The sequence below is a fragment of the Berghia stephanieae genome, chromosome 9 (genome assembly GCF_034508935.2).
Source record: "Berghia stephanieae isolate SIO BIC M18660-M18661 chromosome 9, UCSD_Bste_1.3, whole genome shotgun sequence".
Taxonomy (NCBI): domain Eukaryota; kingdom Metazoa; phylum Mollusca; class Gastropoda; order Nudibranchia; family Aeolidiidae; genus Berghia; species Berghia stephanieae.
Window position 1 is genome coordinate 30708430 of NC_088368.1, and position 24093 is coordinate 30732522.

Sequence of the window (24093 nt, forward strand, 5' to 3'; positions counted from 1 at the left end):
AATAATAATAATAATAATAATAATAATAATAATAATAATAATAATAATAATAATAATAATAATAACATTTTTAACATAAAAATTAAATGGAATTGTGTTTTTACAATTGTTTGTGAAGTCTGTAGTGGTTCATAAATCCGTTCAAATCAAACATTGAAGACATGCGTCATACTTATTGTGACAAAATTTAGCTTTTGTTTAGTTTACAGATGGTCGTCTGTTCTTCAATTGTTCAACAGTTCTGGCTGACAACATCAAACATTTGTGTTTAACACCCAAACTTAAATTGTGTAATATTTGGCACTAATAACTGCATGTCTGAATGTGGTGAGAACTAGTCACCTCTTTGGCTGGCAAAACAAATAAATAACTAAATATATAAAAAAGAAACATCAATAATGAATGATTTTATTCATCTTGACAACGCCACTACCAGATTATCTCATTCATCTGTAGTGTTTCATTCATCCTGTTTTGTGTTGATAAAGGGGAAACCCGAAACGTTCATTTGATCTGTTTTTGTAATTAAATTGAAGCTTATATTCAATTTCACATTGTTATTTATTTCTTAGAGCAACATTTATATTACACAGATATGTAAAACATAACCATTTCCCCCGTTGCTATCCTCATCAACCTCCAATATTTAAACAAATCTTATCTCCTCCTTATGTTTCACTGATGGAGATGTTTAACTCAATTTTTATTTTTCAAAAAGAAAAGCCTTTGATTTTCCATACTTTAATGGGGGAAAAAATTAGCAAAAAAAAAGTTAAAAATTACACCAATAACGTCGATGTAAGAGATTTATCCCAGTGTAAAACGGCCATTCTTGTTGGAAATAAGGTGCACTGACTATTACATTTCATCGTTTCAAAAGAATTCGTTCAACAATTCAATCAATTGATGACATATCAGTATTTTTTTTAAATATCAAAAGCAATTCATCAGGCCAAGCCCAATATCAAGCTCTGAGTGGAGCACAGCAATCATTCACCTATAATGATGAAAAAATATTATAGATTCTGTTTAAGGAAAGAAATCGCATGTATACATTGAATGCATTTCATGTTCTTTGTTTCACTTTTCATAATACAAAAATAATGTAATTAACCCCCCCCCCCCCCTCCCCCCTCAAAAAAAAACCCCTGAAAAATATAAAATTAACACCAAAAAATGTGATTATTTGATTGTCTTTTAAAATTTATTTCAATTTTCATCATCTTTAATCTTTTACATAAAGTACATTGTTTACACAACAAAATTCATTCAGTTCTACTTAATAATGTTAAGAATCATACATAGCATGATTTAGCGCCAATCTACGGCTGAAATCATGTTCCAAGATTGTTTCTATAATTTAAATACAAATGCATTTATAAAATTGTTTGTTGTTTTTGTTTTTAATGGTTTTACGGCGCTTGCAACACATTTAGGTTATATCAGTGCCAGTAAAAAGGAAGAAAATGGGATAGTAGAAACTTTTAGAATTACAATCAAAGCACCCAAGAGAAAGGAAGACAAAGGGGAACTGGGAACAAATAGGGATCAGATGTAGATTCCAAGAGCATACCATCAATGTACTTAGTCTGGGATCACCTATAAGTCTCACCCAGACACAAGCACAAGATCCAACAAAAAGGAATACACTCAAATGCTTACATTTCATTATACATTAAAAATAACAAATATAATAATATATAACAAAGAGATGATTTACAAAGAAAAAAATATAATCTCCCAAAACAATAACTATGCATTTGACTGTTTCCCTCTCAGTAAGGCCAACCGGCCGGGGCCAGGACAAAACTAAGTAATCTCATTCCAAGACAAAGACAGAAAGCAAGTTGAAAAACATTTATAGGGGGATAAAAGACACAGTAAGTACCTCCCTGCCCACTATGGGAGGTAAGGAACCCCACATTTATAAAATTGAGAAGAAAAAACAACAAAACATTAAAAATATTACTTCTTTGTTTTTTGGAAGTGATTGTGTGCCTGTAAAAAAATACACACTGGAATTGAAAAGAGTTAAATTTCAAAAAATAAAAAATCGGAAAACAAAAATACAGACTACAATAAACTAAAAAAAAATATATATATATTCTAACAGATTGCTTAACAAAGTATAAAAGAATAAAAATAATGAGGGAAAACCCATGACCCAACACAACAAAATCATGATTACATGGCATGAAACAGCATATAAAAATTGAAAAAAAAAAAATCAATAACAAAAAGGAAAACAAAACAAAACAACAATTAACAGTAAATGAAAATCTTTTCACGTCTGGAATCCTTCAGCCGACGTAACACAGAAACACAATGTTAATGTGAAAACTGGTATTTTCTTCTGTTAACAACGTTAGTCCCCAGTATATAAAAGATAATTTTGCCCTTTGGCATCTTTCTCGCATACCATAGCAACAACAACAACAACAAAAAAACAGCTCATAGATTTTTACGTGTGTGCTAGTGGTTAAGCGAGATTATGAGCATAGACTCAGAATGAACATAATAAAAAGTTAAACTACACTATTTATGACAAATAAAATTTCAATCCGGTAATACAAAGGTGGTGCTTAGATTACAACACAGAGATGCCAACCTTAAGAGTAGGAAATGTGTAATTTGAGAGGGAAAAAAAAGTGTAATTTCCAGAGAGAAATGTGTCATGTGGAAGATATTTCTGTTTTTCATATTGGCACCATTTTTACGTTAAATTTGTAATGGTTGGCATCTCTGATAACAATATAAAGGATGCTTTTTTAAACAAACCAATAATTCAAACAAAGGCAAATGAAATGCAAGGAAAAATTGGGGGTCAAAAACATATAATGCCCCTCTCAAAACTGTGTCATCCCTACAAATCTAAATAATAATAATTAAAAACAAAAATACATGAAAGAAGGTGATGGCCAGTGTGAATGCTTTCCAAAGGATGGTAAAATATCTCATATGCCACGGAACCCACAAAAATAAACATTATCTTGTTTAGATAAATGCCGCACCAACATAATCATCATAGTCACTATTTAATCAAAATACAAGTTGTCTTTGAGGTCATACAATGAAAAAAAAATGAATATAATAGTATAGTGATATATTGAAAAATACAAATCTCTCCTTCAATTATTCATTGGGTGATATAATATATTCATGAGTGTGTGTATCCCACGAAGTAAAAATCAATTATTCGACCAGTGCAGTTCAACCTAGTTGAAATGCTTGTACTGAACAATCTGGCTACAAAATGTGAAATAAAGGATCAGGCACTCGTATCAATATCACAAAATGATCTCACAGAAAGAAATGTCACAAGTGGTAAGAGTACAAGAACATGTCAAATGTTCGGCATTAAACCTTTTTGTCAAATTCATTAACTTTCCTGAACTGACACTCTTGAGGTCTTATTTGACCTTAGCAAATTAGAGAGAAAATGACAAAATTTAGATTCAGTTCATCCACGCTTGTAAAATGCGGGGTATACAAAAGAGCCCAAGAAAGAGTTATTGAAAATGGACTTGTTCAAAAAAAAGATAATAATAATAAGCTGTTTCTAGCAGCAGCAAATGTGTAGCCTAGTGGCTTGTGTGGGGAATCAAAATGTCCTGCCTCGGTACAGGCACAAGATCCATGTTTGACAAGAGGTGAACTTCAATGGGTAACAATATTAAAATATTTTACAAATTCAAAGGGATGTTTTACAAAAGACATTATCCCCAACAGAAACCGTTGACTGTCTGCCTTTCAACAAAGACACTCAAGTCATTGCCAGAGTAAAACGCCTCAATCCAGCAAATATGACAGAAGTAAACAATGGCAGCAGATTTTGAGGAAAAGACCCTTCCCCATCCCCTCTTGCTTCACCAATTGCTGAGATGTTGTCATTAGTCGTCTGGATTTCGATTACATAAGTGAAAAAAAAATAGAGTGCCACCTTGTGATACCTTACTTTTAATCATTTTCTGAAACTTAATAAAATCTGCACAGACATATCTATCATGTGACAACAAACATCTTTTTCTCCCTTGTGTATAAATTCATCTTTTAATACATATGTTACTTTCCACAACATCACTGATTGGGAGGGACATTGAAACATGTGAGTGATAAATTCAGTTAAAAGTGCAGTGTAGTTTGTCAATTACTTGCAATGTATTAGTCATATTCCCAAGCCAATTCCACGCAAATGCAGTCATATATTGTATAATAACGTTGAGCAACACACTGAAATGGGAAATTCACACACCAATAAAAGTAACATAACAACACAACATGAATGAATATCATCCATAATAATGTAATCTTCCATCATCAATATCAAAATATATAGAATTTGATAGATCAGATAAGAGCTGTCAAAGAAAACAATACGATCTTTATCATTATCGTCATCACCAACATTATCAACATTTTCAATATTATCATAGGCATCAATATTATTATTTTAATAATAAACATCTTCAGGTTGACAATTACAAAAATAAAAAACTGACACAACGTTGACATTAAGCAATAATATTCATTTTCTCATCAAATTAACTATTTAAACATTTCGATCACTAGAATTTCTACAGAAGACTATACATGTGTTGTTGTCTATTACATTCCAAACCCAATCTGCAACAAAATATTCAAGTTATCTTATCAAACTCCAGGGCATTATCTCTAGTTCACATCCTATGTGCGTGTTTGTGTGTGTGTGTGTTTGTCTGTGTAGACGTAAACAATGCCCAACTTTCTATCTAACATCACAATGAATATCATTGATTTGTTTCTGTACAATTACTGTATGCTAAGTTTACATGTTATAATTATGGAGATCATATAATTTCAATCTACAATTCTGTTTTGATATGACTCTAAACAACAACATGCCAATTATGCATCATGCTCCTTTTACAAAATATTTCCACACCTTCTGATCTCTACCTCTGGTTAATGTAATGTCTTAAACCAATAAAAATGAATCCTTCAATTTGATTTATCAATAACAGTTGTTTTTTAGTGACCACTACAACTGATGAATATTCATTTAAATGATAATTAACTCATCAGAAGGACTGGGGGTAGGTTATTTGGAATCACTCTCACATTAATACTTTATCATAAAAGTAGAACTTATTAGGCTTAATTGATAGACATTTTTGAACAATTTAAAATTAAACTTTCCTTTCAAAGCCATCTGCTTATCTTTAACATTCAAAGGGATAATTTCTTTCAAAATGACAATGTTTTTCCAAACTCTCCCTTTCCTTCCCTTTCTCCAAATTTGTATATCTATCTCTCTCTGTCTAACTCTCCCCACCACTGACGCTGCCGCTAGCTATAGAGGCATTCAAATCCACCATTTTGGGGGCATGGCCCAGCCACTCCTTATCCTCCATCTCCAGCCATTCCACAGAACTCAAAAACTTCTTGCCACTGAATCCACCAATGGCAAACAGACGTGAGCCCACAGTCACAGCACTCAGGTTAGCCCGTGGGGTGATCATGGGTGGCCCCACAGTCCATTGAGAGGTTTCCGGGTTGTAAAACTCAACAGATGTAAGGGACTGAACTCCATCGCTACCTCCTACCACCACCATGGTACCTGTTTGGAGAGATGCAAAAGGGGGGGGGGGGGGGGGGGAGGTAATTAAGACAATAAGTATTGTCTAGTTTAGTTTAGAGTTTAATAGTATTTGTTTAGTTATGAGTCATTTCAGCATCAAGAAAGGAGCATAAAAGGATTGTCATATGCATGAACAAGCACCTAAGGAAGAAAGAGACAAAGGGAGACTAGCTAAAATACAACAGAAAAAAGATTATTCTGTCCATGAGTCTAGTTTGACTTTTGGTTAAGGTTCTTGCTTCGGAAAAAAAAAAAAATAAATGCAAACATAAGGGCTTAATCTCCAGATCCCCAGATAATAGTGCAATGCATTGTCACTAAGTTATCTCACTAAACGTTTCTTAGATTCCAGTTTCGGAAGAAACCTAATCCTCTACAGGTGGGGTTTGATTTCGATCTAACCTGTCACACTATCTTACCAATTTTGCCAAAAAGAGCAATGAAATCCATGCAACTCAGATTTCATTGAATTGGGCTTTGAAGCCAAGTCATATTACTGTTCCTGCTATTTCGGTGAAAATGATAAGATATGACAGATTAGAAGAAAAAAAATGAAATTAGTTACTTTAGGGCCTGTCACAAAATAGTCAACAAATGGCAATGACTCAATTGCTTTCACTGATTATGTTCTGCAGTGTGGGCTATCCTTTTATTCAAGTTCGAAGTGTGTTTTTTTCAGTTTTATATTATGTTCACAAAGCATGAGAAAAATCTCTTTGTCGCAACTACAGAGGTATAAGTGGTCTCCCTTGAAAAAGTTTTTCAATTATGATAAAATTATGCTGACACGGCTTTATTTGCTGAATATCTTTATCTCGTCTTCCCATATGTCTGAATAGATGCCAGAGATTTTTAAAGATTTGTGTAGACAAAGGCTTTTCATGACATTTTCAGTGCATTGCTTTGTTTAACTTTATAGTAGTAGTAGTAGTAGTAGTATCGTTCGGCTACACTTCTATGTTCAAGGTATCAATCCAGGTTTGGAAGTCATCATCACATTTGTTGATGGTTTCAAATCCCCCTTTCAGTTTTGTCTCTGGGCAATCTAGTACGACGTGGTTTGCATCTTGTGGTGCTTGGTTGCACTTTGGGCATGTTGGTGATTAGCGGGATAGTCTTATTATAAAAATGGAAGTCATGAAATAACACTCACCATCAACAATATCTACCCCAGATCCACGTCTGGCAATGTTGAGGGTGGAGTGGACCACCCATTCTCCGACATTCGGGTCGTAAACTTCAACCGTGTTCAGCGTATTCCACGAGTCGGTGCCTCCTATGGCATACAGCTGGCCTTGGAATTCACATACACAGGTCTGACTACGAGCTGAAGGGGGGGAAAGTGAAAAGAAAGTTTAAAGTTTAAATGTTTTCTAGAAAAAGCATGGATGAATTTATTTATCCATTATAAATATAATTTTTTTTTTTTTGCAAAGAAGATAATCACCATTTAAAACTCGTATAACTTTTAAGCCAGTCAAAGATGATGTGAAGATGAGTTTATTGGTTGCATGTTATTTATATTTTCGAATTTAAAGTATTGAAGTAATTTTGTTCACATATCAAATATGACATGCAAAGTTTCCATTTGGATAGGAAGAGGAGATTACCATACATACTTTGCTCCCAGTTAGAAAACCTCACAAACCATACTTATTATTCAAAATAAATTCCTTTTCAATTCAAGAATGAGAGAAATTAGGGAGCAGACACTGGTGGATGGCAAAAATCTGAAAAGGCGTGTAAACACACAGTGCCAGACAAAGCAGAAAAAAATAATTCCAAGAAAAATCAGCCTCCCTTGAGAAGATTGCTTTGATTATTTAAATCTTTTTTTTTTCTACAGTGGAATCCTGATAACACCAACACTGCCTGACCAGAAAGATCCATGGAACACTCTTAGGTAAAGAATAAAAAAATTGAAATTAACAAGAGGTGTTGACTTTAAGCAGAAGTTGATTTTAAGAGTGTTTACTTTATGCAGATTCCAATGTACTTTGCGCAATACTATTTATTTCATTCAAATCTTTCCAGATTGTCAAGAATGAAATCAATACCAAACAATTAAACTTGATCATTCAGGATTTTCAAGAATTATATATTCTAAATAAAAATTTTCAAACAAATCCATCCACCCTGTCCATACTTACCCAAATTGAGAGGAGCCATACGGCTCCACTTGTTGGATTCAGGGTCGTACACCTCACAGTCTGCAATACTTCTTTGTCCGTCACTTCCTCCAATACAGTACAGTTTGCCATTCAGAGTGACCACCCCTGAAAACAATTTGCAAAAAAATTTACATTACTCAGAAAAGTTTCACAAAATATAAAGGCAATGTAAAAAAAAAACTGATTTGCCAACCATCACAGCCTTAACTCTCTCCTTGCCGATCCTTTTCAGTATTTTCCCAAAATGGCAGGCATACCCAGCAGAAAAATTGATTTTCTAAACTCAAACAATCTCTCTACAAAACAACTTTATGTTCTTATTAATTAAATAAAGATCATTCTTCAAAGTTTGTGATGTACAAAATAAATCTGAAGAAGAAAAAATGTAGATTGTGTCGTAATAAATGTGACGATTTTGATGCAGGTGGTAAGGAGTGGGTTAAGGCCAATTGAGCCTCGATGTATTAATGTATAATGGACAATATGATGGTCTTTGTCCCAAGTACTTTCCACCAGATTTGACAATCACTGCTGGATGGGCAGGGTGAACAAAATATATCCCAACTGCACAAGTGGTCAATATTATTATTATATCTTTTCATTTGGTTGTGAAATGAGTGTTCTCCTACCTTTAAAAATTAAAAATGTTTTGGTTCAGTAGTAAATCAATGGAAGACTATTTCACGATGGTAAAAATCAAATTATATCGAAGAGCTCTGAACAAAATTATTAATTCTAACCATATCATTTATTTCACACACACACACACAAAAATAAATTTAAAAATTATAATAATAATAACATGTCCTGTTCTTTTATGTTACAGAATTATTTTTTTTAAATATCCACACTTATATGGCCCAATTTTTCATCTACATGTCCTAAGCAGTGAGTTTCTCTATTCTTCATTTTATTCTTTCCTATCACCAACCCCCTAAGTCATATGCAACTTTTGTTTTCTTTCACATGATATAAAATACCTGTAAGTTGCCTCTTTTGTGTTTTAGCATTTTTTAAATATACATCACAGCCTGCATCAAGGTACATGGTACTCGTTCATACATTGCATCAGGGACAAGGATTTTGAGATCAGTGACTCCCATCCAGTCACTGACAACACTTAACTTCTAATGACAATGTTTCGACACAGAGACCATACAGCATCTCCTTAAACTTAAAGCCACAAAAACTGGGATAAACTCCAATGAGTGTACTCACCGTGTGATGACCTCTCTTTAATCATATTAGCCATGAATTTCCACTCTCCAGTGCCCGGTTCAAACCTCTCTATACAAGAGAGTTCCTTCCATCCATCTGATCCACCACATGTGTACACATAACCATTCAAGGCGGCAGCACTGAAGCGCCCCCTGGCAGCCTTCATTGGGGGCAAGGTAGACCACTGGTTGTCTAGGAGGGAGAAAGCCTCAACACTTTGGAGACATTCTCCTCTGTCATAGCCACCTGTGTGTTTAAAAGACGGAAGAAATATCATTTTATGTGAGCTTTTTAAATACAGAATACAGAATAATCTAAATTTGTGCTCAAAGCATTTTACAAAAAAAAATCAACACCATTTTTTTTAAATGCAGCAGTAACCGGTTAAGCTGTTAATCTAATACCCGAGTAAGGTGAGAAAATGGGAGTAAAACTCATTTCAAAGGACTCTACCATCACAGTGGGACTCGAACAAGAGACCTTTGAGCCACGAGCCATGTCCTACTGCTGGACCATAAAGTCTTACTACTAACAAACATTTTACATAAAGTAATCACTTCGAATCATAGTTCCTAGGAATCAAGTTCCTAGATAATTATACACGTTCATTCCATACACCTTCAAGAATTTGAACACAAACAAAGTGGTTGTAGTGAACTGTGTTATGAATTATTCTCCCACTTATAATGTACCCATAGCCTCTAATCTGAGAAATCTAAAGTGAGGACCTCTAGATAACGTGCAAAGCCTTCTCAAGTCAGTCATATAAATATTTCTTAAGTTCTCTTTTCGCACTTAAATTCTATATAGTTTACACAAATATTTAATCAGATTGAGGTGGTAGATAAAAATAATAAATTCATGCCGGCCACAGGCAACAAACAAATAACCTGTATGACTATTATAAAGAAAATAATAAAAAGGCCTATTTTGGGCATCTAGAAAATTATTACTGAACCAATTTCGATCATTGATGGTTCAAAAGATTAAAATAAGTAAGTGCCTGTGCATAATACGTCTTTTAATTCTGAGATTTGTCCACATCAAAACCCACTCCATGCTTGTTTATATTTTCATTAAGTCTACAGTGGAGAAGGGTTGCCAGATTAATTTTCGTGCACCTTCAGCTTTATTACTGGACTGACCGTGATCGTTGATGGCTCAAAAGATTCGTCTTGATCTATCCTTATTTTCATAATAGTATAATTATCAAAATAAATAAATGACTGTGCATGATAAGCCTTTATTTTCTTGCAAAATTTTTGGGTTCTCCACTATTTTTTATTTAAAAACCTGAATATCACAAGTAAAAAAATCTGTATAAGCCCAAAAAGTATGATTTTCAACTATTTCAATGATTTTCCATCTTTTTCAATAAATTTCCTCCTTTTTATTTAAAAATCCGAATTTGGAGGAAAAAATCCGACAAAATTTGTATATACTAATTAAATCTGTAAATAGCAGGTTAAAAAATACAAACCACTCACCGAAAACAACAATCTGTCCGTCCAATGCCACAGCTCCCATAGCACACCTGGCTGTACTCATAGATTCAAGAGGAGCGATGGATGCCTTACGCAAGGTGGGGCTGGGACCTCTCACACCATTCTGAACTCCTGTGGAAGTCGGAGAGTCAGGATCTCTGATGGAGTTGTTTCCATCCATGGATGCAGGGGCCGGAGGTCTAACATGGATGGAAACGGCCATGAGTTGGCCGTCCAGGACAGCGATTGAAAGGTAGGAATTGTCTGGTTGGATAAAACAATTATAAAAATCATGCTATATCATATTTCATGTTGTCACTTTCAATTAATAGTTGTATTTAATATAAACTTTTATCACATATACATCTATTTAAGTTAAAAAACATTTGTGTAAATTGTCCTCTAAAAGTTGGGACACAACATTTTTTAAATATATAATTTAACTATATCAATAAAATTGCCAACTTATTTTTCACTTTTAGAATGTTTACGAATGTTTGGTTCATTTCTAGAAAAGTATTACCCCAAATTATCAAGGATTAGTCCTCACAGAGAATGAGAATTGTATTCATAATGACTGACATGAGAGGGATCCTAGCCTCTTTGGTAAAGGGACAGGTATCAGCACTGGGTGCAGTCAAGATATATTTTTTTTCCTTTCCCTTCTGTCCACCCAGCAGTGATTGGGCAGCTGTGTCTGTTAGATCTGATTGAGAGTACTTTCCGATAGACTAGCATTTTATCCAAAGGGTAGCAAGCAATTGATATTATTCATTTGACACAAGAGAAGCCAAAATTCTGATTCCATGGACCCAATCTGATTCCATTTGCCACACGGCTCTGAAAGGCTACTTTTATTATTTCATTATGTTTGTTTTTTTTGCTGACAAAATCATTAAGGAAAACTGACTGTCAAGAGTATTTCCTCATGAATAATTCACATGGCGCAGCGTGGCTCAGCGGTACGGTCTTTGCTTAGTACCCATGGGTACCGAGTTCGATCACCTGCCGCTGCACTGTGTGGCCTTGAGCAAGTCACCTCGCCCTAGTTCACTTTGCAGTGCTGCACAGCGGCTGACGCCTGGGTTATTCCAGTCTTCCCTTGGAATAGATCCTAAAGACAAATTTCCTCTTGGGGATGAATAAAGGGAATTTTATTTTTTATTAGTCACACTAACGACTCCCAAAACTTACCAGTCGTTTTACGAGTGGCAATGATGGACCATTCTCTCTCAGCCACACTAACGGCTTCTTCTGGATTGAGAGAGAATTTATGGAAGGGCTGGCCTCCTGAAATCCCATTGCCTGAGGAAGACCCCATTGAGTGGGTGTTGGATGGCTTGGTTTTACTCTGGTTGATCAGATGCAATCATTGAATTAATTAAATAAACAGTGCTGCAGTTCAAAGGTAGAATGTAATACATGACAAAATTTTGATTCTTAGTGTTATAGTAAAATCGCATTATTCCTACCCATATTCACCTTGTATGAAAAAGGGAGCTATGCAGCTATTGTGCATATCATGTCTTTCTTTCTTTTCTTTTTTTCTTTTTTTTTTTAACTTTTTAAACGTATGTATGTATTGAGGTTTTCTAAGACAACATAGCTAATAAGTAGATATCCTACTACGAGCTCAACTTTACAAACTTAAATCAAAATATAAAATGTGATATTAAAAATGAAACCAAATCAAAACATTAAATTACATGCTAAGTCTTGAAAAAAATGAAGTTTTTCTAAAAACAGAATTAAAATCAACTGGACTTAGCAAAGTTTGCAAGCAAGATGGCTTCTTGTTTTATTTCTTCCATTTGATGAAAGAGACATGAACTCATAGTATTGTATGAAAAAAAAAAACACAAAAAAAACGTGAGCTTTTATATAGCGCAATATCCACTGACATGCTCAAAGCGCTTTACAAAGGGTCCCTGCCCAACAGCATAGCATGTAGAACGAGACATGACGTCTGTAAGCGATATTACAATTTTTTCCTGACGCTGTTAACGACCAGGTATTCATTTTACACCCGAGTATGGTGAGAGTAAAGAGCCTTTTCCAAGGACTCAACTATGTGCCGAGCGAGGCTCAAACCCAGGACCTTCAAATCCGAAATCACGTGTCATATAACAAGACCACATCGCCGTATGGTATGATGTGTTGGTGCTATATAAATTTGCATAACAAGCAAACTGGCTTATCCACAGTGACCTATACTATAATATACAATAGGCTTACCCTCCTGCGTGCCATCTTCTTGTAGTCTAGCACAACATCGTCATCGCTACTCAACACACTATCCTCCATATCAGCACAGTCCATCAGTGTGTTATCTGGATTCAAGTACAACACATTCACCTGTAACAAAGAAAAATAAAATAATAATTTCAAGTTCTTTGTTAAATGTACTTTAGTCTAAGCCCTTAGGAATAAAAATCAAGTAATTTAAAAGACCTCATTTTATATAAAAATTAATAAAACTGGATCATACAGAAAAATAAAACAAAAACAAACAAACAAGCAAAAAAAAAATAAATAAATAAAGACAACAAATTTAAAAAACAATGTTTTATTTGATCGAAGGCCAATAACAGGCCAGCAATTTTCAAGGAGTCCTTGAATTTAAGGAGGCCATGGGAACCCTGACAACACATGTGCTACGTAAAACATTGCAATTCATCACAACTGCAAATCCACACAAAAAGGATGCATCACGGATGCCCCAAACAAGATCCAACAACTGACATTAAAACATCAAAGAAAAACTGAAAGGTACACAGTATTTCCAAAATAGCGGTAATACACCACTCTCAGTTACTGAACACATTACACATTAAACCTAGATCAAAGAGAAGATATACAAGAAGCTTCCACGCATCCAAATTCATAAACCCAATATTAGGATTAAAATCTATAAAATAGTTTCGTCCACAGAACTATATGAGAAAGAATTCTTTCCAGCAGTCACATCACCAACAGCCTTCATCAGACAATTGGTCTCAAGATACCCCCCCCCCCCCCCCTTCCTAACCACCCATGATTCCATTTTATTCCCCAGTGTTGCAGATAGACCTTTTGCACCTTATCGATTCAGATTCACAAGAAATGGTTATACAACATTCAATTAAATGCATCAACAATACAAAAAAAACAACAACAAAAAACAAAAAAACCAGACAGTTGGATACCTGTTCAGTCAACCTGTCCATCTTTGGTTTGAGGTCATTGAGGTTTTTCTTGGCCCAATCCAGGACAAGAGAGAACAGACGACGCTCCATAGTCTCATCATCAATGCTTTCATCCAGGCCTGGAAATCAAAATGATTAAATAAGTAAGACCAGCTTGAGATCTCAGTTTAACGACAACATGAAGGTAACAAATTTAGACTTTTCCAAACAAAATGTTATGATCAGTGTGCAAATCATAGGACTGAAACAATCATTCAATTGCTTTTGTCCTGTTATGTACTTACATTGTTAGTAATCGAAAAGGCTGTACCAACCCCTCCCAGCGACAACAATGACCATAGTGGCACTTACACTAATGAATAAATAATAATAAATAAAAATAAAATTCCCTTTATTCATCCCATATGGGAAATTTTTCTCTAGGGTCTATTCCAAGGGAAGACTGGAATAACCCTGGCGTCAGCAGCAGTGCAGCGCCACAAAATGAGGTGACTTGCTCAAGGCCACACAGCTCAGCAGAGGGTGATCAATCGAACTTGGCACTTTTCGGGTACGAAGCAAAGACCGTACGTACCGCTGAGCCTGATAATAAGGTTGACAGAATTTTAGAAAATCAACTAACAAGGGGGCTCTTGTAGATCAATCCAAGGAGCAAAAGACCTAGCAAACAAACAGACAAGGCCTGAAACTGCCTAAACCATTTCTGTTTCATCAATGAGGGATTTTCTATCAGAATCCCACCCAGTGCCAGTATACTAAAATAGAGGTCAGACCAGTGCTGTGTATGCATTTTCTTTAAGAATTTTTTGATTGGTAGCTGTCTTTGGAGGAACTCTAAAAGACTTGGCTTTTGAAGTGATATTAATTTGTGATCATGTAGTTCACCATTATATAAGTTTTGTAGGCATGAACAATCATAGACTTATTTATTTATTTTGTTCACTTCAAGTGGCCTAAGAACCACTATGTGAATAAATGTGCTTAACAAAAGTGACTAATACTGGCACTAGACTAGAAGCCATTGTCTCTGAACAATGTCCTAATAAAAGGGTAGCAAGAAATTATTAATGCCCCTCACGCATTGCAGAAACCAGGATTCTAGCTACATGTGCCCTACGACTCCAATAGAATAAAAGAGAGCATACTAACCAACCACTTCCACTTGTAGGTTTCTAAGTCCAAAGAATGATTTGCATCCTAGGATTCCCTCCATGTTACCTTTGATGTATTCGTCCACGGCTGCTCTGAAGTCATTGTCTCTGCTAAATCTTCGAATGACTGAAATTGTACACATAAAAAAAAAGTCAATGTTATAACTGTTGGAAATTTAAGATACATGCACATACAGCAGTGAACAAGAGTAAGAGAAAACAAGTCTGCAGCAAGAACTCAAGGAAACGGCTTGGCAGTTAAAACCCTCCGTCATCGACAGTTGGCAAATCTAAAGCAAAAACGAGTCCTCATCGATTAGGAATCGGCTGTTTGAGCAAAGCAGTTTAGCAATTATTATTAATCAAATCATACATTCAATCAATTTTAACGACACAACTCTCCAAGTTTTATATGGTATTTATTCTCATCATTTATTATTTTTTCTAATGTCATAAAATCTTCAAAGTTAGTTTGTTTAATCAATGTTGATAATAACAGAAAATGAAGTGAGTAGAAGTGAGTGCCAGAAGACAATAGAAAATAAAAATTTCACGGCGATGGGGGCTCGAGTCATGAAATTTATATTCTCTATCGTCTTCTGTCACTCACTTCTACTCATTTCATTTTCTGTTATTATCAACATAAGTGCCTACTCCACTCATTTTTCTGATTTAATCAATGTTAAAATAGTTTCATACCTAAATTAATTCAAAACCAATACATAATATAATGGCCATACAAAAGTCACAGTGTTAAAGAATTAAAAATAAGTTTGCTCTATGTGCACAAGAAAAAATCCATGGACTTCTCATTTCCCCTTTACATGAAAAATTTCATTCCTGACTGAACTGAATCCATCAAATGACTCAGCAGGAAAGGGTATGAGCATCAATAAAAAATATAAAGTCTGGTTGTTCAGCATCAGTTGACAAGTTGATCTAAGAATTAGTGATACATGACACACTAAAACGGTTATAAAGGAATAGTAGTGACAGGTGATCTCATTTCTTTGTATTATTTCTTGGTAACAACAAAAGTATGAAACACCATCAAATTACAGTTCGAACTGAATGGGTGTGTATTGATTGCACATAATTCATTGCATCAATTTTCATTGTAACCGTTTTAGCGTGTGAAGTTAATGTTATTGGACAAACAAAGATTTGAATGATGATTAACATCTGGGATGTAAAGCTGCCACGTCTCCATTTCTAAGTAAAATCCAATCTGTGATAAATCAGATCATGTCCAAAGGATCCAATGATGATGTTTGTGTAAATGTTTCTTTCCTTATTGAATCATTTTGATATTTGATTGTCTCTTCAACTCTTTGCATCAATTCTCTTCCTCTTCTGTCCGTCATCTTGAATTGTCCAAGTTTTGTTTCGTAAGGCTGATTGGGTTTTTCTTGTTCATAGTCCTGAATCCACTCCTTCAAGTGTTAATCTGTTGAGTATTCTCCAAGCTTGAAAATTTGACTGAAGATTTGGTGAGCGTCCCTTTTCCAATTCTGCCAATCCTTTAAAAATGAATTTTTGAAAACACGGTTTTTTCATTTCAACACATCTTTCAACTAATCGCTGGCACAGAGACTCAGATATACCATTTCTACCAATTACAAGCAAATAATAATGTCATTTAACTCGACATGCTACAAATCTAGAATAAAACATGGCAAACAGAACACGACAAAAAGAAGTCCATGGATTTCAAACTTACAAAGCCACCCATTCTCTCACTGTTTCCATTAACAAAAAGCAAGGCATTGCGTAAAGCAATGTTTGCATGCAAAACTAACATTTTTCACAAATTGCTTTATAAGATTACTAATCTTGATTATAGAAATTGCAATGTAAGGCATAAGATATGGTAATAACCTGCCATGCCTTGTTTCATATTAGGCTGCACTGTAATATGCATAGTATATTAATGTGCCAAAAGCACCATTTGATACACACAAAAATCTATCCAATCAACCAATTATGATCTAAATATTTAACAAATGCATACAATGCATTATTTCCATGATTTTTGTGAGAAAAATCAATCTAGAATCAAATGTTGAATGTTTCAAACTGTGAAAGATGGAAGGTTGACTTGTACGGCTTTCAATCAAGTTACTTTCGAAGATGATAGAAATTTTTAAAACCAATATATTTAAAAATTCAAATAGTTTCAGAGAAGATATGTGGTAGTTCTTTACAGAATCAAATACATCAATTTTTATTATATGGTCTAACTTATGACTTTTGTATGGCCATAAAACACAATAAGAATATTATAACTTTAAATCATCCCCTACTCCATAATTAACATACAACCACCAATTATTCATATATGCATGTCTAAAACAACCACCCCTTGCAATATTGGTACCTGGTGTCCTCTGCAAGCAAATCCCTGCCGCGTCATGCAATGACCTTTAACCTATTTGATTCACCCTCCATAATTTCCCTTTTTCCTACTTACACAAAACAGCTGATTTCATCTCTTCATCAAAGGATTGAGACAACTCAATCCATCCACTGTGTTGTTGTCCAAAAGTCCTAAGCCAGCTGGCTTAAGTCTTGTCTCAGCAGAATTCTTCGTTGAATCACCAGTAGTTGTTTTGTTTTGTTTTGTCATTTTTTTTTTTCTTCTTTTTGCAAGGGGTTTTTAAAAAAAATCAAATAAAACCACAAAACAAACCAATTCAATAAAAAAAAAGTTTGTAAAAAAAGCGCCTTTGTTCAGCAAATCTATCATTGAACAGACTTCTAAATATTCGGCACAGATAAGATGATGATCTTATTAAAATGGTAACCAGATACTGTTGGCATAACTCTGTAGGCAAAGAAATGAGGATCTGTTAAGTGTTGATCTAAGTACTCTAAAACTGAAATCAACTCTGAAGTTTTAACGAGATCCATTCTCTCAAGGTTGTCGAGGATTTTCGATGTCTTCTCTCAGATGTCCGGAATATTCCATATTAATCTCGGTGGACTTTAGACGACGACGATGATGTGCTGGTTGTTGTTGTCGTTCTTGTTGTCAGCTGTAGACGAGCATTGATGATAAATTTTAGTTTTGTATTTGAACGTCAAGAAATGTTTCATTTTGGATGATTGAGGTAAGCAATTACCTCATTTTTCCTGTACAAATTGATCATAAAATTGACATGAAAATAAAACTATCTGTCATGTTACCAAACAACAATGCATATACAAATATATATACAGGGTGTCCATAAAGTCTGGACACACAGGATAGTTGAATATTTTTGGTATATAATTAAATAAGTTTCATTTTCACTACTTATTTTATTCAAATAATATCTTCAATATGAGCGCCATCATTCGCAATGCAAATGTCAATGCGTTTCACAAAATTGGCATAATTTGAATAAAATATATAGTGAAAATAAATTTTAATTTTAATTATATACCAAAAATATTCAACTATCCTATGTGTCCAGACTTTATGGACACCCTGTATATATCCAATTGAAAAGTTTGCTTGATAAAAGAAGACTAATAACCCTGGAAAAGGGATTCGTGATTTATAATTATAGTTTAATACTTGTTATATTGAACCAAATGGCGAGACTGATGCCTTATTTTTTTCGATCATTTATCTTTTACATTGACAGATCTGACAGTATCCACCAGGTGAACAGTAATTGTACAGAAAACCAGAGCGGTATTGCGACCTGTATGACATCTTTGTATTTATTCTCTTGGTGAAAACAGCGAAATATGCTGCTATTTTAGAATGCAAAAAACAACAAACAAACGCGTGTGCAAGTAGTATATAAATTCAGTTTTGAAATGATCTTATCAAGTAATATTTCTTACATACTTTTCAATTGTACAAAATCATTTTCATGTTTAATATATCACAATTTTATTTTTTATCATTGTGGGCAGAAGAATACCACTAATAACTTGGAGCAGGAGATAGAACAGAAGCTGAGAAGAAGAGGAAGGAGGGGGGGGGGGGGGGGGGGGGGGGGGGGGTCTGTGAAGTAAGAAGTACAGATGAGTTCATGGAATGACAGAACGGTTACAGTTGCACAATTCATATTTCACAACCAAAATGTTGAATTTGTTAAGACAACTCTACAATAAAATTAAGAGAAATGTAGCGGGGGAAGGGAAGGGAGTGCTATGATTTCGACTAAGATGAGAGATTGCAAATTTCAAGGCAATTATGATATAAGACAAGCTCAAATGTTAAGGTCTGAGAGAGAAAAAAATAGATTTTAAAACTATGAAGAGTGGGGAATCAAAGATTTGAATTTTTTATTTTTTTTTTATCATGTAGGGGGGGGGGGGGGGGGTACAAAAACCAAACACAAACTATAAGCTCATCTATTTACTACCACCACCACAGTTGGGAGCATGAATAATGGAAGCGAGAATAGAGAAATATATGAGATTTTGAGAGCACAACAATTTTGCTTGTCAGACGAATAAATAAATAGGTAAATTTGATACACAAACAAATAAATTTTCGCCACTAGAAAGAGACCCTACCAGTAGCCCTCGAAATCAACAAGCTTTTTAATGGATTAATTGTATTGTCTATGTCTTCAACACTGTGGTTGTCAAATCATAATGCACAAGGGTCTACACACACACACACAGTGAACCTCGGATTCAATGAGCGATTGAGAAAACTATTTAAATAATTCAATTTGGAAATATCAAATTGATCTTTCTTGCTTTGTCTGATCTGGCACCGTTTCATACACACTTGTTCAGTAATTCAATTTGGGGATATTTAAAGTTTGTTGTATGTAGTAATTCAATTTGGGGAAATTTAAAGTTTGTATGGAGTAATTCAATTTGGGGAAATTTAAAGTTTGTTGTAAGTTATAGCTAACATGACCATCTGACATTAAAAGAACCTCAGACTCAGATATGTGACCAAAAATCTCAATCTGACCCTGAAATTTGAAGCTTAAAATGTTCAATTTGAATTAAATGAAACGCTTTTTTGTAGAAAATGATTGAAGTTTCTAAAAACCGAAAACAAATAATCGAAAATTCATTCCAAATTCTAGCATTTTGACTTTGGCATCAATTTTTCCACCTGGTCAAAACTGACATAACACCAGCTTGAGGCGAGGATTGGTCACATATGAAAGACATTACGGGACAAAATCAAAGTACCATTAAGATCACTTTGTCTCCAGGGACTGCTTCAATTTATTGACAAAACACAGATCTTAAAAGTGCGTTGATTGTAAAATGGTCAAATATTTTTTCACCAAAATTCTTGTATCCGAGCTTCATTGTATATTTTATATGGAAATCAGAGAGGAAGAGGGAAGAGGGGTGAGGGGGAGGGAAGGGGGGGGGGGGTTGAGGAGAAGGATGGGGTGTTGAGGATGATGGGTCAAATATGACCCCCATTTTCATCAAAACCCTTGCTTCCGAGCTCCACTGTATATTATTGGCATTGGGAAATGGAAAAGGAAAGAAAGGAAGGAAGAATGGAGGAGGAGGAGGAGGAGGAGGACGAAGAGTGAGGATGATGGGTGGTTAAGGAAGGATCATGTCTGTGAGTGGCACCAGTAAGGATTGAACTCAAACACAGCCACTACCAACCACAAAACCATCACCATGGTCACCCAGAATTCTACTTACCCAAACAGTTGGCGTCTGTGAGATGACTGGACAAGAAGTCAGCGCACACTCTGGCCGGCGTCTCCATTCTCAAAGCCAGGGCCGTCCCGTACACCACGGGAACTTGACTCAGCGGGACCTCCAATCTGGAGAAAAAAGGAAAAAGGATGATAATTTAATGGTTAACCCAATGACATTCTTAACGACGCATCATGAAGGGATCCGAGGTCATTACAACTGCAGCGGACGGATCAGGATGGAGAAGATGTATTCAGGGCCGGCCCTATTTTCCACGAGGATAAATCGAATCGAGTCGAGTCGCAAGTTAACGACATTTATTTGTAGTGAAAACCCCTAAAGGCATCGATCTCTTTCCATTATCAAAAGTTAAATTTCTGATATTAAAATACTTTTGCTGGTCCACAATGAGTGGAACTCTTTACCGATCAAAATACATTCTAGGTATAAATTGACAGAACCATAATGCTTTTTAAAATGTCAAAACGACATTTTCCACTGTGCATTTCATTTTCATATTAATTTCTTTTCTAGTTGAAGTATTAACATTTTCGATCCCACCTCCATACTTTTTCCTAACAAAAATATAAGCAATCCTCTCTCTCTCTCTCTCTCTCTCTCTCTCTCTCTCTCTCTCTCTCTCTCTCTCTCTCTCTCTCTCTCTCTCTCTCTCCCCTCTAAGAGAGAGAGAGAGAGAGAGAGAGAGAGAGAGAGAGAGATTGGAAGAAGAAGAAGAGAGGAAGAGGAAAGAGATAGATAAATATTAGGGTGGGAGACAGGTGGAGCAGACGAACGGACAGACAGATTGATAGATAGTAGATAGATGGATAGATAGATAAATAAATCGATAGATGATAGGTAGAGATAGATAGATTGAGAGAGGGAGAGGAAGTAAGGGGAGGGAGAGCGAACAAAGGAGAGAGAGAGAGAGAGAGCAGAGAGAGAGAGAGAGAGAGAGAGAGAGAGAGAGAGAGAGAGAGAGAGATGTATATATTCAAACATCCTGCATATGTAATCTAAGTTCGTGACATATTATATTACACAATAGATCTGAAAATAGAACATCCGGTAAAATAACGTCACATTTCACCCACGTGAAATCGATTTGAGTGAGGCAAGTGTTACCAGATAGTCGACACTCACACTCGACACCCCGTAGGTGGAAACATTTTGTTGGCAGTTGGCAGAGTGATGTGAACTCAATCTACCTTTCCGACGGGGCGATTCTGATTTCAATCTCAATCTGTAGCTACGTACTCATGGTGCATTATATCAGCGGCATTAAGTCAGGACAAGTGGGATATCCTACATTTTTCAAAAGTTAACTTTCTTTCACTTCTGAAAAAAAAATTGTTTCGTTTCAACACACGATGTCAGCGTTTTTCATTTTAGCCCGTTTAAATTAAAACCAATGGATGACCTTCAAATGCATGTACAATAGGATTTTTTTTTTTAATGGCATCAGGAAAAAAAACCAAGTTATCTCATTCTAAGAGAAATACAGAAAGCATGTTGAAAACCAGATATAAATGGGCAAGTGCCTCCGGTCAGGAGGTCAGGAACCCCACCCAAGGAACTGGATTGGTTCCGTCAAGTCGTTTTCAGAATAATTTTTTGGGTTTTGTAATCTTAAAGTTTTCACACCTTCTGGAATCGATCTCGGTTAGTCTGAAAATCGGTCGGAGAGAGAGAGAGAGAGAGAGAGAGAGAGAGAGAGAGAGAGAGAGAGAGAGAGAGAGAGAGAGAGAGAGAGAGATTCATATAAATAATCGAATGAATGATATGATCGTGTTGGGTATTATAAATTTGTGGCCCACTTACTGATAAAGGATTGGCTGAGATGGGTTGGACATGCGCACATGGCGAGTGATAAACAAATCTAAAAATTAAATCTAGCCAATAAAAAAAGACAACAAAAAAAAAACAACAAAAAAACAAAAAACCCAAGAAACTAACAAACAAAAAAGAAGTATATTCATAATTTATATAAAGTAAATATTACACTCGACGTGTAGCAAGAGAGGAAGAGAATTTGCTTTTCTTTTCTGTTAAGTGTTTTGAGAGGGAGAGAGAGAGAGAGAGAGAGAGAGAGAGAGAGAGAGAGAGAGAGAGGGGGGGGAGAGAGGGGGAGAGAGAGGGAGAGAGAGAGAGAGAGAGAGAGAGAGAGAGAGAGAGAGAGAGAATGAGTCATGCTAAATAAGTGCTGAGTTGAATCTCCCCCCCCCCCCCCCCTTCTTTTTTTAAAGGGGGGGGGGGATTAGCACGTGAGTTGTCAGAGAGTTTTGAAAAGTAAAAGCTCCATGAGTCGTAGAAAAAAAAATACCAGACAGTAAAAAGGATGACACGTTTACCTTCAATATCATAAATGTAAATATCTATAATTAAATTAAAAATTGAAAGCTGTGTAAAACTTTAAACAAAATTTTTCCTCCTTTTCATTGGTATTGTGAAATGCATGTAAGAACTTATACATCTAATCTGTTTAGCTTTTTTAAATTATTTAATTTTGTTGTATCTTTTTTTTTATTTTAAGTAAAGCCAGAGCAATGTTTTCGAGGGTAAACGACTTTTTAAAAATGTGTAATAATGAGAGGGGAATTGACATTCAATTTAATATGCCAAACCGGACACACTGGGCTTCACCAATGACGATATAATTCTATCTATCGTATCGGGCCCCACAAGAAGTTTATAAATAGCCATGTGTACTTGTTGACTTGACAGGATGGAAGCTAGAGAAATGTCACAATGCCATTCGTACAAGTAGGCTACACGATTCCAACATCCTGATTCAAAAGCGAACACACCTTACACACCAACCGCATTGCATCAGAGACAATTGAATCTACATAAATATAAATGTTGGGGTTTTTTGTTTTGTTTTGTTATTTTTTCTTTTCTTTTATTTTTTTTTCTTTTAAGATCAGTTATCCCGGCTGAGATTGGAAGAGGGTCATGTTAGTTTGAATTGGGAAAGGGGGTAGGGGGGGGGGGGTGAGTGAGAGACGGAGACAGACAGACGAAAAGATATATAGATAGATATATAGATAGATAGATGGATAGACAGACAGACAGACAGATTGATAGATAGAATAGATAGATAGATAGATAGACAGACAGACAGACAGACAGACAGACAGACAGATAGACAGACAGACAGACATAGATAGATAGATAGATAGATAGATAGATAGATAGATAGATAGATAGATAGATAGATATAGATAGATATAGATAGATATAGATAGATATAGATAGATATAGATAGATAGATAGATAGATAGATAGATAGATAGATAGATAGATAGATAGATAGATATATAGATAGATAGATAGATATTTCTATTATCATTATCATCATCATCATCATTATTTATTATTATTATTATTATTATTATTATTATTATTATTATTATTATTATTATTATTATTATTATTATTATTATTATTATTATTATTATTATTATTATTAAAATTTAATTCAATTTTTTTTTTGTGCCATTTTACGTTGCTTTAGACGTCACACAATATGATATGCGACGCACCATGCACGCAAGACCAAAACAATTCATATTAAATAACGGAAGCTTTGCATTGCATTGTGATCACAACGTTTGTACACTAAAAAAAAAAAAATTA

General features: G+C 35.0%; 1 protein-coding gene across 2 annotated transcripts; it reads right to left on the reverse strand.

Annotated features, from left to right (window-relative positions):
- Positions 1-1185: 1185 nt before the first annotated feature.
- Positions 1186-20601, reverse strand: LOC144980040 (uncharacterized). Of its 2 annotated transcripts, none has more exons than XM_078927505.1 (10): positions 20458-20601; positions 14825-14953; positions 13676-13794; positions 12726-12845; positions 11685-11841; positions 10494-10754; positions 9007-9252; positions 7768-7893; positions 6771-6944; positions 1186-5596 (listed from the first exon to the last, which is right to left on the reverse strand). In XM_078927505.1, exons 1-10 carry the CDS (start codon positions 20522-20524, stop codon positions 5298-5300), a joined length of 1698 nt encoding a protein of 565 aa, XP_078783631.1. In that variant the 5' UTR covers positions 20525-20601; the 3' UTR covers positions 1186-5297. The 2 variants fall into 2 exon arrangements, with proteins under 2 accessions (XP_078783631.1, XP_078783630.1); XM_078927504.1 differs by lacking the exon at positions 20458-20601 and adding an exon at positions 17297-17546.
- Between the last annotated feature and the right edge of the window lie 3492 nt (positions 20602-24093).